General features: G+C 43.8%; 1 protein-coding gene across 8 annotated transcripts in view; it reads right to left on the reverse strand.

Annotated features, from left to right (window-relative positions):
• The window catches only part of ADCYAP1R1 (ADCYAP receptor type I), a 116,533-nt gene that overhangs the window by 14,724 nt on the left and 83,750 nt on the right, over positions 1 to 18,059 (reverse strand). For 6 of the 8 annotated variants that reach the window (XM_073002814.2, XM_078378304.1, XM_073002812.2 and 3 more), the window contains exons 10-13: positions 14,722 to 14,875; positions 14,092 to 14,152; positions 13,372 to 13,441; positions 11,790 to 11,881 (exon numbers count right to left, since the gene is read on the reverse strand). In XM_073002814.2, the coding sequence (XP_072858915.2) occupies positions 11,790 to 11,881; positions 13,372 to 13,441; positions 14,092 to 14,152; positions 14,722 to 14,875 (377 nt within the window). Of the gene's footprint in view, positions 1 to 2,218; positions 2,261 to 11,789; positions 11,882 to 13,371; positions 13,442 to 14,091; positions 14,153 to 14,721; positions 14,876 to 18,059 lie in introns of all 8 variants that reach the window. The other 2 variants (XM_078378301.1, XM_078378300.1) reach the window with 1 other exon arrangement.

Genomic DNA, 18,059 nt, shown 5'->3' on the forward strand with positions numbered 1-18,059 from the left:
AGATGTTGAGAATAGACAATAAGTGATTACAGGAGGACTCTCCTATCCACGGAATCCGTATCTGCTCTGCTCATTTACTTATCCACTGGGTGAAAAGACTAAAGAACACCCCCCAACAACAAAAAATACATCTATCTATATGTATTTCCAGGGTGTCTTTAGCAGAAGTGGCTACTTGAGGGAAACAGAGACCATGCAATGCATAGTGTTCAAACTTCCACATTTTTCAGCATCCGCCAGAGGACTTGGAACCAATGCTCTACAGATACCATGGTCCTACTGTATTAAAATGCCAATTTTTAAAATCTAGGTCAAGATTGATTGATTGATTGACTGATTGATTGACTGATTGACTGATTGATTGATTGATTGATTGATTGATTGATTGATTGATTGATTGATTGATTGATTGATTGATTGATTGCCCTTGTACATCTCCCTGGTGTCATTTTGATTTCAATGTGGGAGGAGTTTCTTGGCAAGATTGAAGCCCCACCTCTAAAGCTCAAAATCCATTGGAAGGAAGTAAAATCTAAAACCATTGGAAACGTGAGCCTTGATTCTGGAGTGCCTTAGCAGCGGCAATGATGCCAACGATAATGATGTTGGTCAAACAGTCTTGTTTTTTAAAAAACAAGGCTGTGTTTTAAAACCTCAAGGATTTTAAAACAAAAACCTTTTGGCATGAACCCTTGAGGGTAGAAATCCTTGCTTCTCTTCTCACAAACAAGAAGGAAGAACGGCAATATCCTCCTTGGTGAAAGAAGATGGTGAGAAACTTCCTAGGACTTTCTATGGACTTCTTACATTTGCAAGAATGATGTTTTGTGCAAAAGGATTGCCAAATATTGCACAAAATTCCACAGCCCCCCGAAGTTAGAAAATTTACTTTCTTTGATGTCAACGATCATAATCACCCAACCATCATAACCAGAAACGTCTTCAGGGAGAAGTAACTCTTCCAAGTTCTAACCAGATCTGAGATTTTAAAAAGGTGGTGGATGGGAAATTGCAATTGGTTGCATTGAGCTTCCAAAATAAGGATGTGTCATCATCGCTCAGAAAGCAGCCAACTTTGAATATATCAAATAACAAGCCTGGATCTAACTCATGGGCCCCACTAGAGCAGATCCATTCAGTCACTGGAATTTACAGATGCTTTGACTTGTCATCTACTCGTTGTTTTCATGGGTCAAATCTAGCTGGGATTACAAACTGGATTTAGGTCCTTAGTATTCAGAATGAGCTGCTTTAAATTACTGTCCAGCTTTAGAAGGGAACGGACGAAACATCAGTGGTAGAGCACAAGCCAATAAAAGCTGTTATCTCTGATTTTGTGGCAGTGATTCAATATCCACTCTGGGTTTTAGTCCAAACATTAGAAGAGATAATGTTTGGACTAACATTATCTTTCTGGGAACACAATTCAGCACTTTGGATAGCTCCTAATAGATTCACCATCTACTGCAGTGGTCCCCAACCTTGGGCCTCCAGATGTTCTTGGACTACAACTCCCAGAAGCTTTCACCACCAACTCTGCTGGCCAGGATTTCTGGGAGTTGAAGTCCAAAAACATCTGGAGGTCCAAGGTTGGGGACATTAATTTGGCTCCCACCGGCACATGGTTTGCATACAGATTCTGTTCCTGGCATCTCTGGTGAGAACAATCCAGGAGCAAGTGATGAGAAAATCTCTGCTTGCCCGAGACCTTGGAAAACTGACATTGGTCAAAGCAGCTTTGGGGTCATGTGGATACATAGTCTGCTCAACGTAAGACAGCTTCCTATGTTTCTAAGAGAGAGGCATACAAAGTGGAAGTTTGCTTTGCTAATTCGTTCACTGCAGTTTCTACCGCTGAAAAGTCAAGCCTTCTTTCAAGCTGAACAGAGGCTTGTCTCTTCAGCAAATTGTGCAGCTCTGATCCCTGTTGCAAAGAAAGCAGCAGAAGGCACTTGGTATGGATTTCTCTCTTGTACGAACACATCTCCACAGAGAGCTTCGCTCCTCCCCACTGATGAATAAAAGCAAAAGTAATTACACAAGACACTCACATGTGTATTCCCTTAATCTGCATACTTCATACAAAAGCCACTCATTAGTCGCAAAAAAGGAGTCTCATTTCAAATCGGCAATAATTTCTTTTCAGACATTGAGATCAGCGGATACAAGTCTCTTTCGTTTCTTCCTTAATACAGACTAGAGGTAAAATGATACCTACCGATGGGATATGCCATGTTTCTCGTTTCTTTCCACCATGAAGCTAGTTGGAGGAATGATGCACACCGGCGTTAGCTACGTATATAGGCATGCTTTGCGTTCTCAACATGCATGACGAAAGGAATTGTTAAGGGGAAAAGAGGAAACTGCAAACCCAAAAGCAAAGCCATGTAATGGTACTTAAGAGACATTGGCTCACTGAATGCACACCAGATTCTGTGCACAGAATCTCGTGTATCTGCTAAATTCTTCCAGGCAGGCAATCTTAATGGAAAGGATTAAGTTCCAGCCCTGAAGGTGTCAAGAGGTGACATCTTAAATGTACAGAGTGTTAAAATAATTAAAGAAAATGTAGCCCTGAAAATGAAAATGCTTTTAAAAGTGAGATTTGAACACTAGTTTACTACAGTCATTTCAAAACAATTGCTTGGCTCTCCAGCCGTGCTATGTCACCCTATAATCAGTCCTGACAACTGAACTGTTTGTGTTACAATACGTAAATAGGGAGGTGGTGTATACAGATCCTATAGCTTGCACTCATTGTCTTTCCAATACCTTTCGAGCTACAATATTCAGTCGTTCCAGGACCTCGGAGTTACAATATCCTGGTGCATCAAATGACTACTGTAATGGGCTCTTATTCCTTCAAGCTCTGCAAAATTTTTAGTTAAAACCAAGACATACCGTATTTTTCGCTCCATAAGACGCACCTTTCCATAAGACGCACCAATTTTTTAGGAGAAGAAAATAGGAAAATATAATCTGTTTTCTTCACTCCATAAGACGCACAGACTTTCCACCCCCCTGTTTTGTGGAAAAAAAGTGCGTCTTATGGTGCAAAAAATACGGTAATCATCATCATGTCAGCTTGCCAGATATTAAGTTACAAACCCCTGGAGTTACAAATTCTGCAGGAAGAATTGAGATTCCTACTGGAATATAATAGGTCTGGAAATATTAGTTCACTTGAGCGACTGAAGGGTGTATATGTTGCTCCATCGTATATTTTCTCCCTACTCATACCTTTACCTCACCATTTCATTAAAGCCAAAATAGCTCTTCAAAATATTTGGCACAGAAAAAGAATGCCTGCCCAGATCTCACATCTGGCTGAAGACTTTTACAGCAATCGTGTGAAGAATCTTTGTTCATTTTCCTATATTTTTGTATCTCTAAATATAATGGTTTTGAGAAATTGGATTGGAGATGTCCGAAAGGGGACAGGAACAATTCAATTTGACAAACTGATTCAGAAAGACTGCTTCTTCCCATAACTCTGGTCAGCTCTGCTTCCAACAGAGCCGACTAGGAGACACATACGTGCTCCATTTTGTATTTAAGATGTTAAGTCTGACAAGAGGCTGTTGGGAGGTTTGCTTTACAGTGAGCCAACGTCATGTTCATCAGCTAGCAAACAGATGAAGATTTGCATCGGGAGTCACACAAGCAAACCAGGTTGGATGGAAACCATGATGTGTTGCTGTTATTTGTACTTAGTTGAGGCTCAACCAGCACCCGAGAACATCTTGCATATCCTTGCATTTCCTGCTTTTAAGCTGACATATTGATTGGTTTGGCTTGCTGCTCTGCACTCATCAGTGGCGAGAAGCCATATTGTTTACAGACTCAGATGGTCATGGAGTATAATTTCCTTTTAGACTCTCTGGGCCTGACATGGCTTAGCAAAGTTAGATGCAACAGAAAGGCTGCTTTCAGGAATCAAATGGTTAATTGGACGAGCAAGGGTGAACCCCCAAGATCTTTAGCTTAATGCTGGTTAGCAAACCCTCAACAGCACAAGAAGAAGAAGCCCTCACCTTTCACTAAGCAGAGACAGAAACACATCAGTTATATAGAGAGGTCAGCTGAATTACTCTACTTCTTCTCCCTTCCATATATCTCCCTCCTCTTCACAGTATATAAAGTGGAGGCAGCCTGTTTCAACAGTGATCAAGGCCTGATGCTCGCCCCAAATTTCAGAAATTCTGAATGAAAGTCCATGCAAGAGTATTGTGAGGTTGAATCAGCCAATGACCTTGGCAATCCATGGGTACCAGTAATATACAGTATTCTGCACTGGGAGCTTCACTCTCCAGAGCTGACTGGGGCCCATATGCCTCAATGTGACATGTCTTCATACCAAAGTGGGGTTCTATGCTACTTAGGTGGTCTCCCAAAATCCCCTTGCCCACTATGCTTAGCTCTGAGGAACATCTCCCATACAACACAACTGTGGGCAACCTATTATTTCACTTGTAGAGAGAACTCTGTTCCTCCTCACACACTAAGTGTTTATTGCAGGAAATTTAAAACAAAGAGAGAGCTTGCTCTACCATGAGGGAGAGTGAGGTGGCGGCCATGAGGTCATGTGCCTCATGAGAGACAAGAAGAACATCAGCTATACAACTTGTTATTACATATATGTGTATACAAATAACCTCATCTGGATGCTGACTCTCAGAGACTGTCCAGAGAACTTAACTGTGAATTTGCTTATTTCCTAACCAATATATATATGTCTCTAATATTGACCATGTACTCCCAGCATCCAAGACTTCACAGGAGTTAATGGCAGCCATCCACCCATCAGATAGAAAGAACAGATATTTTCCAGAGTCAGTAACGGGTGGGGACTAAATCCTGCCACCACCCTTTCAATGGCCTTGAGGTCCTCTTTCTATGGTTCCCTCAAATTGAACAGGGACTGTTTTCCCTCTACTGATCTCTTGCAGTCCCCCTCGGTCTGCATTTTGATCATGCTTTTCTGCATAGTAAAAGGTAAAGGTTCCCCTTGACACTTAGTCCAGTCGTGTCCGACTCTAGGGCGCGGTGCTCATCCACGTTTCCAAGCCATAGAGCCAGTGTTTGTCCATAGACAGTTTCCGTGGTCACGTGGCCAGCGCGACTAGAGACGGAACACTGTTTACCTTCCCACCGAGGTGGTATCTATTTATCTACTCGCTTTTTTACATGCTTTCGAACGGCTAGGTTGGCGGGAGCCGGGACAAGCGACAGGAGCTCCCTCCGTCGCGTGGATTCGATCTTACGACGGCTGGTCTTCTGACCTTGTAGCACAGAGGCTTCTGCGGTTTAACCTGCAGCACCACCATGTCCCTGTGCTTTTCTGCAGAGCCTTGGCTTTTAACTCTTCTGCCCTGGTGATTATTTGCAACTCCACTGGGGAGACCAGAAACAGTTTGAAACCTAACAACAAAATAACCACTTGGCCACTGCATCGCCATTTTCCATTCAAAGCTATAGCCTTTGGCATATTCCATCTCACGTCATTGATTTTCTTCTGGACTCAGATGAAGACGATGGGAAACAGAAGCAAGCCAAGAACACACAAGTCAACAGATGTTTATAACTAATATGCCTGCAATCATCGAAGCGTTTAAGGAACCTGCAGGTAAAGCTTTCAATCCACTTAGCCTTTGTCAATAGCTAGCAATCTCCCAATATTTCACTTCATTTTTTAAGTTCCTGGAAATGATCCTAAAGATACTCACACAAGCCAACATTCAGAAGGTGGATGTTAGTTCATGCTTGCTTGCTCGCCACTTGTCACTTAAGCAGACACATGAGCTCCAGTCCTCAATACATGCACCCCTGGGAAATTCTGGTAATATCATGGAAGTAGGAACCCAACTCAGTGGTTTGGGAACATCTGGTGCCGTAGTGTTGTTGCAATCAAGAGAACTTGGACTGATTGGTGTCATGATAAGAGAATGCTGGGGCTGCCTTACTGCACTTTCTGTAGATGAGAACGGACTGCAACCACATAGCATGCTGGAAGGTGATTTATTTAAACCATTGTTTGTTGCTTTAGTTATGAATTGCCCTACAGCTGTCCAAATAAACCATGGCTTGTTTCCTCATATCTGGTCTGCTTCTCGCCTGCCCCTTTTGTCAGACCCTGTTTAAGAGGGAAGATTAGGGAACAAGCCATGGTATGGGTTTTGAACAATCCAGTGTTTGAAAGTAAACACTAGTAAACCATGGCTTCTAATTGTGGTTTGTAGGTGGGCAACAAACCACAGTTTGTTTGCAGGGGGTAGTTCAGGCAAAACACCAAGCAAGGACTCAACAAACCACAACTTGGCTTACTTTTATGTGCAAACTCGGTGTATACGTTGTCTCTGTTAGGACCAATCTATAGTTTATTTAAAACAGCACATATAGATTCTTTAAAAACAAAAGAAGAAAAATGAAACCCTGGAGTCTGCACTTAAGTGTAGAACAGCAGCTTAATCTTCTTCCTTTAGCTATTTTCTCACTGAAAATCATGCACTCATCTCCGTCCATCTATTCCCACGATTGGTGGGGCGGTTTTGAGCGCAAAACTGTTGTGGGTTTTTTTTTAAAGCAGAAAATACCAGAGAATGCTAGATACATAGAGAGCTTGAAATGTTATTTTTAAAGACGTAATTCACTTGGACAACTCATTGCAAAGCCTGAAAAAACAACTTGTCATTACAAGATATAGACAGATGGATCAATACATTAATTATATTACTCATTTCTTGAAGTTTATGGGGGGGGGACAGAATAAGGGGAATTGCTTATTTCCATGTGCATATGCGCATGCAATTTATGCCCCACCACACGTGCAAAGCAAGATTCAGCAAATGGCCAAGATAACTCTATTGAACTAGCCTGCTTCTGGTGAAAAAAGTCCATCTTAACATTTTACCATATTTTTCCATGTATAAGATGCCCCCATGTATAAGACCCCCCACACACACACACATACACTTTTCTAATCCAAAATTAAGAAATCTAAGTTGGGATTAGTGGGAAAGGGATCAAAGTGCTGCAGAATCACTTTGATCCCTGCTTTTCCCCTCCACTTGGTTTTGTTCTCTCCTCAGCTTACTTCCGTGTATAAGACGACCATCAATTTTTAGTCTAAAGATTTTAGACAAAAGTATAGTCTTATACACTGAAAAATACAGTAATTTGTTTTTAATTTTACCTATCGTTCATATATGCCCATCATTTTCAATTGTGTGAGGCTCTCATATGAGTAAAGGCAGAAGAATGATGTATGTGTGGTGGCCACGAGGCTAGAACGGAGATCCTTATAGCAAAAATGTTGGCTAGGTGCAATAATAACAAACGGTTACTCTCACTGCTGCGGTTATTAAGACAGGGAGAAATACGGGACCCATGCTCCTCAGACAGCTAAGGTCTCCCATAGCCTTCTCCTTTCTGCCTCCAATAGGTGAAATGTAAGCCTCAAGATCTATCAAGGAAATCCGTGTTTTTCCTCACCGGAAAACTCTCTATAAAAAGTAGGAGGCAGCCCTCTAAACTCAGAACTCAACTGTCCCTCCTGCCTGGATTTTCCAAGTGGGCTAAATTAAAGCAGCAGGTTTAAAATTAAGGGATAAAGCATCTCCATAATTCCTCCAGAAATAAATACAGCAAAGGTTTGGACTCAGCCTAAATCTACACGATGCAATAGAGTCAAGGTTTCTTGCTACATGGATCACGATGGCTGATCAACTAAAAGAGCGCCACTGTGTCTCATTGCCATTAAATCTATTCTGAAACTTTCCTGTCCAGACGTGAGTGTGGAATAGCACCCTAATGCTGGTGGGGGCAGCTCTCAGAATATATTTAAGAGCATCCGGCAAGATCTGGATAATACCTAACCTGGAAAGGATGTTGGAAGTTCTGCATGACACAGCTCTTTGTTGGCCCTTCGTGAGATTCCGGGTGCGATTTAGGGATAGTTTTATAAAAATTCTGGACTACGAATACTATAATTCTCCATTTGGAGAGTTATTCCTGTCTTGCAGTGACCTAAAGGATGCAGCTGGGAGAAAGGTCAAAAGCATGAAAGGTTTGGCGCCAAAGCTAGGCCTAGCTCCCCGTAAGCTTCCTGTTCGGAAAGGAAGCTCCCAGCTTGGACTGGGGCAGGAACAGGAAGCTGGACTGGAGCGAGGCCGAGCTCAGCCTCAAAGCCTCAAAGCCTTTCTCCCAGCTCCATCCCATTTAGGTGTCTACAAGGCAGACGGAACTCCCAAGATGGAGAATTATGGTATCTGTAGTCCAAAAAAATCCAAAAATCACACCTCAAGTGTGATTCTTTTGTTTTTTATTCCCCCTGGGCATCCAAGACAGGGACGCTAACTTACTTGGTGTTTTTCACTGATCAGAAGATCTTATTCTAGTGATGGCTGTGTTTTTAACATGGTCCTGGCGCCACCGTTTCCTAAGCTGATACACCCAAGACATCTTTAAGCTCATCTGAAGAGATGGAAGGTTTTTGACTGAAACAAAAGCACAAATGAAGAAACAAACAACCCCCTGTGGAGGGAACAAGGGAGACCTTCCATGGTCCAGTGATTTCTCCTTCTATAACCAGGAAGCAAGAGCTGCTACATTGGCAGCATAATATATTAGGCACTTCCATATAGGAATCTGCAAAAAAAAGCCCAACAACGTGGGATTGTACAGTAACCTGTCATGAGGATGTCTTCTGTTCTTCCAACCCCTGAGGACCTGCTGAGAGCTTCGTGGCACAGTAGTTAAACAGCAGTACTGCCGTGAAGACTCTGCTCACGGTCCAAGTTTCTTCCTGGGCTCAGGTAGCCGGCTCAAGGTTCAATCAACCTCCCATCCTTCTGAAGTCAGCAAATTGTCTACCCAGCTTGCTGGGGGGTGGGGAGCAATGTATAGCCCACATCATTAAATTGCAACCACCCAGAGAGAGCTTTAAGCACTATGGGGTGGTATATAAGCAGCACACTTTAGTGTTGGCCAGGGCTTCTGAGCATGTGGACTTGAGATACACATTGGTCAATATGGAGAGCCAGGAGTGGGAACGTTCAGTGGTGGGATGACATGAGAACGTCCTTATGGGGCCACCAAGTAGCAGGAAGAAAGGGGAGAAGAGAGTCCATAGGCTTACATAGAAGGTGAGTGGGACAATACAGAAGGAAGGGGTTTAAAATGGCACTGACTGGGGAACTACTGGGAGCACCCACTGGCCCAGTTCTTGACTCTCCAGCTGCCATCTTCCATGACTCTTTGAAGCCTCCTTCAGCGTACTCAGAGCATCCGTTGATTTAACTCTGCCTTATTTTCTGCAACTGGCGAGTTGGCACCTGAGGCCTCACTGCCATCTTCGCTACGCCTGGCTTGAGAAATTGGGATTTATAAGGACAGGACAGGAGGGGGGAACACCTGCCTCTTGAGCATGCGCTAGCCCTACTGGTTCTGTGCTGAGCCTGCCTGTTTCCTGTTTCCTTTTGTATGGGGAGAATCAGCTAAGAGGCGGTATTGGGGTTCTGGGTAGGTGGGTTCACACCCTTCCATCAACAGCTCTTTTCTTTCTTTCTTTTTCTTTCTTTCTTTCTTTCTTTCTTTCTTTCTTTCTTTCTTTCTTTCTTTCTTTCTTTCTTTCTTTCTTTCTTTCTTTGTAAATTTCAACACCTTATTTGTCCTGCCTTACTTGCTCCTCTGCTCTTCCGATACTGGCTGTCCAGGATCTCCAGCCTAATTCTTCCTGACCTTCTACCTTAGGTTCTTTTAACTACAGACCCCAGGACATGTTAACAGACAGGCTTAGAATGAACCATGAACAAAAAAAGACTCAACAAAGGGGCTCCTTTGTTGTTCGTTCCACAACCCTGGTCGGGGGATCCCGTTTTGCTCGAGCAAAACGAAATGCCGAACTTCTTGCCATTTGGCATTTTGTTTGCTTTTGGGAAAAGGGAATGCCTACCTGACCCCCTTCGCACTGCCCACTTTTTGCCTCCGCCTGCCATCTCCCACTGCCTCCGGTGCTGTCTCGACCACCAAGGGGGGGGGGTATCCTCAGAGGCAGTGGGCCTGGCCCCCCTGCTACCTCTGCGCGTGCACCCGCCTATTAGCTGGGCAACGGGTGCGTGCTCAGAAGCCCAGTGGGAAACAAAGAAGGCATGAGCAGGTAGGCCCACCCCCAGGTACGAACCAGAAAAACGAATGGCAAACAGATTCGTTTTTCTAGGGGTTCGTGGTTCGATTTTCCTGTTTGTGCCCATCTAGCAATCAGGTGAATAAAATAAAGTAACGTGGCTTATTCTCACACACACAAGCATACAGTTTGGTTCACCTAGAACCTTTAACTTAAAGCACAGACCCTGAACCCATCAGTTCTGGCTAACCCACAGACCCCTGAACCTTTCAGGTTGGTACTCTGACACACAGTAGTACCCTGTCAGACACACAGACTCCCACAACAGCTTCTTCTTCCCCAGCTGCTGCTTCGTCCCTCCCAGTGTCTCACAGTCTGTCTCAGCATCTCCTCTTCACCACACAGGCATCACATATTTATACAGTACAGCCCCTCCTCCTGATGTCCCGCCTTCCACTCCCCATAGGATGGAACTTTCCCTCCAAACCCATGACAGACAGGTAACATCAGTGCTGTTATGTAACAGTCTAAACCAAGCTCTGCTCGCAGCATCCTTCTTCTGTGTAGGAAATTTGTAATAAAGCAGTCCTTCACTCATTGCGGTCTGCACTCCTCCTCCGGAGTCAAAACAATTGCACCATACAAGTATTGTCAACGTATTATTTCTGTCCAGCCAAACGGAGAACATGCTGGGGACACACACACGCACCACACTTTGAGCAGCACCACCACTACCAGGGACGACAAAAACACAGAGATATCCGCCAGCCTGTAAAAGAGTCGTTTTAATCTCTCCGGGGGGGGGGGGGGGCAGCCAAGTTCCTTCCGGTCAGTTCCTGAACTCTGCATCCGCTCTAAATCTACATCTTCGCCTGCTGCCAATTTACCAACTGGACCCTTAGGTCAGTTATTTAGGGCATGGTCCTTCAAGGAGTCAACCCACGTGGTCCTTCCAAGCTGGGGGTTGCAGCATCAACCCAGGCAGCCTCCATGGATCTTGGGAGATCCTCGTTTACCATTAAAAATCAGCAAACACCAGCATGGAGTCTCAGGCAAAATGGATAATGATCCAAGAGCATGTCGACAGCCTGGAAGTTCTCCTCGTTGAATGGCTGGTTCGCTGGGCATGGCACAAGAGCCACTGCTAGGTCAAGCACTGAGGCCTCTAGGAATGGCCCCTTCCCAGCGGAGGACATGATGGGCCTCCAAACGCCAGACCACTATCATGCTCCCCAGAGTAAAGAACACTGGCTACCTCTAAAGGTAGCCTCTAACGTAAGCACCTCTAACGTAAGCATCACATGCTTACGTTATGCCCACGGATTCCTAGGTCTTCCATGCTTTCATGTTTTTCTTGCCCATACTTTATGGGATCCCTTCTTTGAGCTTCCATGAAAACTGCTTTTCCGCTAAAACTCCAGAATTAAGCATTCTTTTAAAATATCTCTGCTTTCCAAATCAGTTTAGAAACATTATCCCCTTGACGAGAAATATAAGGTGTGCTTAATGATGTTGCTTTTGATTAGCTACTGCCTTTATCTAGATAAAGTCGAGATAATAATGAGAAAGTAAAGCCCCCAAGCCGGGTGTTGACTTCTCCCTAGGGATGTGTGCCAGAGCTGAAAACCAGACACATGTCTTGGGATGTTTTCTCAGTTATACTTACAAGTAAATGCTAGATTCATTGCCTCCAATATCAGGTGACTGGAGCTTCTGAACCAAGATGATGATGATGCCGACGAAAAGCAAAAAGTTGATCTGGGGAAGAAGGGGGGGAAAAACACTATTGGTGAGTCACGATGGGCCACGATCATGAACACTGGATAATCACACACAGGGCTGAGTCAGAGCTTGGAAACAAGGCATTATAAGCGGTGGCATGGCTTTATCTTCATTGCTGTTGTAATTACAATGGCACAAAAACATGCATTCTAGCGTTAATGTGAATAATTTGGGTTTGTGGGTGTAACCACCAGCATTTCCTCATTATTCAACGTTCACTGAAATCCAAATGGTAATCGCAACAAGAGTGGACCCACTAAGCTGCAGCTTTTATCTATCTATCTATCTATCTATCTATCTATCTATCTATCTATCTATCTATCTATCTATCTATCTATCTATCTATCTATCTATCTATCTATCTATCTATCTATCTGTCTGTCTGTCTGTCCGTCCGTCCGTCCGTCCGTCCGTCCGTCCGTCCGTCCGTCCGTCCGTCCGTCCGTCTTTTGTACCGCCCATCTGGCTGCAAGCCCACTCTGGGAAGTTTACAATATACTGTAGTATTTATGGTATGCAACTGCCTTGTCCACTCAGGGAAGCGGCAGGATTCTAGCCAATCCGACACGTACAGGTCACTCAGAAAGACTGTCTGATTGATCCAAATGACACAAGCAATCCATCTAGTGCTCCCAATGTTTATATATCTAAAAACTAGGTGCATAAATCTCTGCTTGCCTTCTTCAGGTGCAAGAAAAAAGCACAAACCTTTTCTCTTTCTCTGTGGCGTATTATTTGTCAGCCTCTTTGTGATCAATCAGCCAGACTTCCTGAGCCACCAGTACACGTGGGCTCTGCCTCATTTCATAGCTTTGCACAAAGACATGTTGCGGAGCTTGTGAAAACTGTAATGGTCCCTTGAAGTAGCCGTCTGCTTGGGTGTATGAGGAATGCTGGCTCTCTCTGTGTTTGTGTGTGTTTGTATTAAGGATGCCAATCGTTTGTCGTGTCCTTCTGTGCAAGAACCCAAGTGTTCTCTCTTTGCCAGAGAGACAGAGATGTGAGGTAGCCTCTGAGGTCCATACGGCCAATCTGTGCATTTAGGAGAATGAACAGACTGTGGTTTGCAATCCATTGTTTTATCTGCTGTGAGCCATCTTGGGTTCCCTTATGGGGAGAAAGGTGGCGAATAAACAAACTAACAAATGAACAAACGAACGAACGAACGAACGAACGAACGAACGAACGAACGAACGAACGAAAGAAAGAAAGAAAGAAAGAAAGAAAGAAAGAAAGAAAGAAAGAAAGAAAGAAAGAAAGAAAGAAAGAAAGAAAGAAAGAAAGAAAGAAAGAAAGAAAGAAATGCTGCACAAATCATGAATGATCTCTGTTCTCCCCCATGGGCAAAGAACAGATTCCAGATGTGCAACGAATCTGTCAAAATGTCTTTTACAGAAAATTGTGCTTCTTGATGCTGGAGCAGAGCCCATGTCCAGACCATCCTGACCCTTGTTGATTGAGCTTACCATTATTGATGCCACGACAGGGCCTTTGATGACCCACCACAAGGCCGTGTTGTCGTTCATGTCCCAACAGCTGATGCCCGAATGGAAGCAGGGAGGCAGGAAGTAAAAGGGGGGTGGGGAGAAAAAGATTGAGATGGTCGGGATGAAAACCCATGTGTCTGCTTAAAAAGTAGTGACTGACACCAGTCCTAATAGCTATTCATGTACAATAAAGGTCAATTGACTTTTTTTATCCCCCCCCCCCGAACTGCTGGATAATTTCGTGGTTCAGGAGAACAAAACAGCCAAAATGCAGAAGGACATTTCAAGACTCATGGGCTACCCCTCCCCCCTGAAAAAGAGGCTCTTCTTCCTCTCAGCATCAGTCTGGGGTCCAAACAGGATGATGCTGACTTGAAAGTTCAGTGAAACCAACGGGAACGGCTCAGGACTTTCATCGGACATTTCCAGGAGATACGCTACTTGGGGGAGAGGTTTAGCACCACATTTTATTCCGAACTTTAAAACAACCTGCATTAAAATTCGGAATAAAATCCGGAGCATCTGATCTTTTCCCGTCCCTTCTCGAAAAACCAGACTGAGCAGCCTTAAAAATAAAATTTAAACATTCTTTTTTTTTAATGGCAATACAATTTCATCTGGAGGTCACCCTAACGACAACTACAGCAGCCAGGTCTTTGAAAGCTACCAGAGGTGACGATGAAGACACGATATACCCACCCAATGTTGTCAAAGTGAAGCCGAAGGACTGCCCAGATCGTGACGCAGATGGTGGGAGTTCCTGCAGAGAGGAAGAGGAAAAGGGTGTAGGGTGGAGGCTGTTACACCTGCTGTGTCTCAGAGTTTCCCAAATGTTAAGGGGAACCCAATTATTACCACCTTCGATGCATAGAAAGAGGAGAGGAGGCAACATGAGCTTCTTGAAAGAATCGCCTGGTGGAATAGCTCCAACGAATACGTTGGCCAGGGACCCAAAGAGAGAGGATCTGACCAAGGTGCCTGATATCCCCACCCCACGCTGTGGGGGGCTGCAAGAAGGGAGGGATCTGCCCCTGAAAATAATTCCCCATCTCTGACCATCACTTCTGAATTATGCCGACTGTAAAAATGAGTGGCCTACAAAATGTCCTATCATTAATACTTCTTGGAAACCCAAGACCATGGCTTCTTTTATGGAGCTGATCCATCTCACATTTGCCCCTTCCTCTTTTCCTGCCCCCTCTTGACTTTTCCAGCAGATTTCTCTCCTAGGTTAAGGTCAAGTCCATGAGCTGCGCAACTCCTTCACAAACAAAGCAGACAACATGAGGAAGCAAGGTTACCGTCCATCACTCTGTGAAAGAGACCTACCCCAGCCAATGATGGTGTACCAGTAGAAATATCTCCTTTCGGGGAAAAAGGTCTCGACCAGCAAGGTGAAGAGATAGAGGCCTTCAATGAAGAGCCAGAAATAGTTGGACATCACACAGTAGTGGAAGAACACCATCACCGCCTTGCATTCCACCTGCGGAAAACAAGCACAGATTTCAACCCCGTTGCAAAAAGTAATGTCACCACTGCCACCCATCGCAAGAAACCAATTTTTTTTCCAAGAATGGGGGAGGGGTACAGTTGATTTCTAAAACAGATTTCTTTCCCCAACACAAGAAATCTGTATTTTTTTTAAAATAAGAGGTTGGTTGGTTTGTTTAACTTTACTTTAATTTATGAATGAACGAATGAACGAACAAACAAATTTAATTTATATACCACCCCATCAGCACAGAGGCACTATTCTGGGCCATTTACAGCAAGCCAAAACATACATTAATAAACACAAATGAACAGTTTTAAAAAATGAAGGCAATGAACAGCATAAAACCCAATGCCACCGGAGACCATTTCTCCTATAATAGCAGGAGGGGAGGTGGACCGACAACCAGGGGTGGGTTTGAAAGGTCTCCCTGAAAAGCTGTGTCTTCAGTGGCCTCCTAAATGATAGCAGGGAGGGGGCCAGGCATTCACTCCTCCAGGAGCTGGTTCCATAAGATCGGGGCCACCACATAGAAGGCCCTGCATCTTGTGGATCGGGGTGGCTACCCGGAGAAGCCTAGTCTGGGAAGATCTGATGGGTCAGGCAGATGATATCGAGGAGAGAGCCTCTGAGATGTTATGTGGCCCCAAATAAAGTTTTCCTTTCTTTTTTTAATTTTACCCCCCCCCTTTGTGGGAGTAACTGCCTGTTTGGGTGCACAAGGTTCCGCCCCTCCCAACATTCAAGAAATTACTCAAGACAGGAATTATAGGAGGCAGCCTTTAAGAGCATCATAACCTGAAATGATGGGAATCTTCATGTTTGAACATTCAATTTCCCGTAGATTACACACTTGAGTTGAGTATAGTGTCATTTCGGCGATGCTGCTGTTATTATGAGAACAGAGACAGTGGGGGTGGCAGGACTTCGCTTGTTCCTACACTGCCCAGAGCAGTGTGAGTTCGCTAATTGGGCAGTATATAAATGAAATGAAATAAAATAAAACAATTGATTGACTGATTTATTTTATAAAATAAAACAATTGATTGATTTATTGATTGATTTTCCAACTCTTTCTTTGGAAGGGGCTGATCAAAACTCTGATTTATAAAGAGAATCTATAATATATTCTCTTTATATATTGTATATACTTTGGTATGATGTCTGGAACTAAAATTATTTAGAATTATTATGAAAAAAAAACAGATTAAATAAAAGATGGAAGGAACAATAGTGCCAAAGATTAGTATTCGTGAAACACTGAAATGAGTCTGGAGCACCATAAATACAGGAATTGATAGTAAGAATACTGAGGACTGAAGAAATCAATATGTTAACAGACTAGCTGAATAAAAGAGAGAGAGAGAGAGAGAGAGAGAGAGAGAGAGAGAAAGGAGCAATGGGAAATTTGGTGGTCACTCAATATATGATCACAAAATAGAATCAGAGTATAGGAAGAGTTACTTTTAAATACTAGATAAATATTAACGGCTACATAATTAATAATTAGGATTACAAAATATAGGTCTGAATTTGGATTTTCCTTATATATTGTATATATTCTTGTATGTTATCTGGAACTACTTTTAGAAGGGATTATTTAGAATTATTATGAAAATAATGATTTGTATTGTGTATTGTGTTTGTTCAAATCCACCTCCTCTAAATATAATCCTTGTCCCAGTTATACCCCCCCCAAGCCGGCCCTACCCTTGTAAAGAAGAAAATAATTTAAAAATAAAACAACAACAACTCTGAATTATGAAATGCTGTCTAGAGGCCTGGAACAGACCTCGGTGGGCTTCAACAAGGATTGGAATCTTAAACGGGCAACACGGAAGGATGACGAGGACAACAGCAACGACAACAACCTCCTTTAAGACATGCCAACAAGGGCCTTCAATAGGAAGAAGCGGAACCCTTACAAATGCCATCGTGAGCGTCCCATTCCGAAGCACGGAAAAGCAATTTCAGACATCAGGAGGTGTTTGATGAAATCTTTCACACCGGTAGGTAGCTTAAAAGGTTTCCCTGGGAAAGCGGAGATTTCGCCCAACGGATGCTAATTGGCAGGCGGCCGTTCTCTCTTGAATGCGACAAAAGGACCCAGCTGCATGTAGACCTGTGTTATATTTGAGGAGTAATCCTTTAGAGTAAGAATGAAAGGGGGGAGTCTTCCAGGGAGGAATAAATATGCCGTGGAATTGCTAAGAAGCTTGTATAAGGATGCAGCACACCGGGGTGCCCCAAACAACTTTGCATCGTTCCGGTTTGCAGAATGCATTTTCAGTTGGTAGCAGAAAATGAATAAGTGTACGGTAGCAGACTGGTTTACGGGAAGAAGTCCAACATGGGCATACAGCCTCTAGAACAAGAAGACAGAGGTACCTGCCTTATACCAAGTCATCCACCCAGCTTAGAAGGCCCCTGGCTCTTTTCTAGCCCTACCTGTGTGCTGTTGTTGTTACATGCTGTCAACTCGCTCCCAACTTATGAATGATTGGACTCCAAAATGTCTTGTCCTCAACAACCCTGCTCAGCTCTTGTAGACTCAAGGCTGTGGCTTCCTTGAGGGAGTCATTCCATCTCATACTTTGATCTTCCTCTTTTCCTGCTGCCTTCAACTTTTCCTAGCATTATTGCCTATTCCAGAGAATCCTGCCTTCTCATGATGTGCCCAGAACAGAACAGCCTCCATTTTGTTTATTTTTGCCTACATTTTTGCCTTCAGGCTTGATTTGATCTAGGACCCAATTGTTGGTCTTTCTGGCAGTCCGGGGCATCCGCAAAGCTCTCCTCCAGTACCACGTTTCCAACGAATCATTTTCCCCCCCTATCATCTGTCTTCACTGCCCAGCTCTCACACGAGGTGATGAGAAATACAAGTGTGTCAACAATGAAAAGGATGTATCTGTGAAGATACTCAGTCATCCAGGTGAGGTTATCTGGAAGTTGAGCCCTGGCAACGGGACTTCTTTCTTCTTAGGGCTGAAGGGTTTCTCTACTCATCCAAGCAGCTTCTTCAGTGTAAGGAGATTTGGTAGGAGAGCCCTGATATCTCCTCCAGGTTGGTTTCACTCCCCCCCCCTCCTCCTCCTCCTCTTCTTCTTCTTCTTCTTCTTCTTCTTCTTCTTCTTCTTCTTCTTCTTCTTCTTCTTCTTCTTCTTCTTGTTAA

This window comes from Pogona vitticeps, chromosome 6, assembly GCF_051106095.1.
Source record: "Pogona vitticeps strain Pit_001003342236 chromosome 6, PviZW2.1, whole genome shotgun sequence".
NCBI lineage: Eukaryota > Metazoa > Chordata > Lepidosauria > Squamata > Agamidae > Pogona > Pogona vitticeps.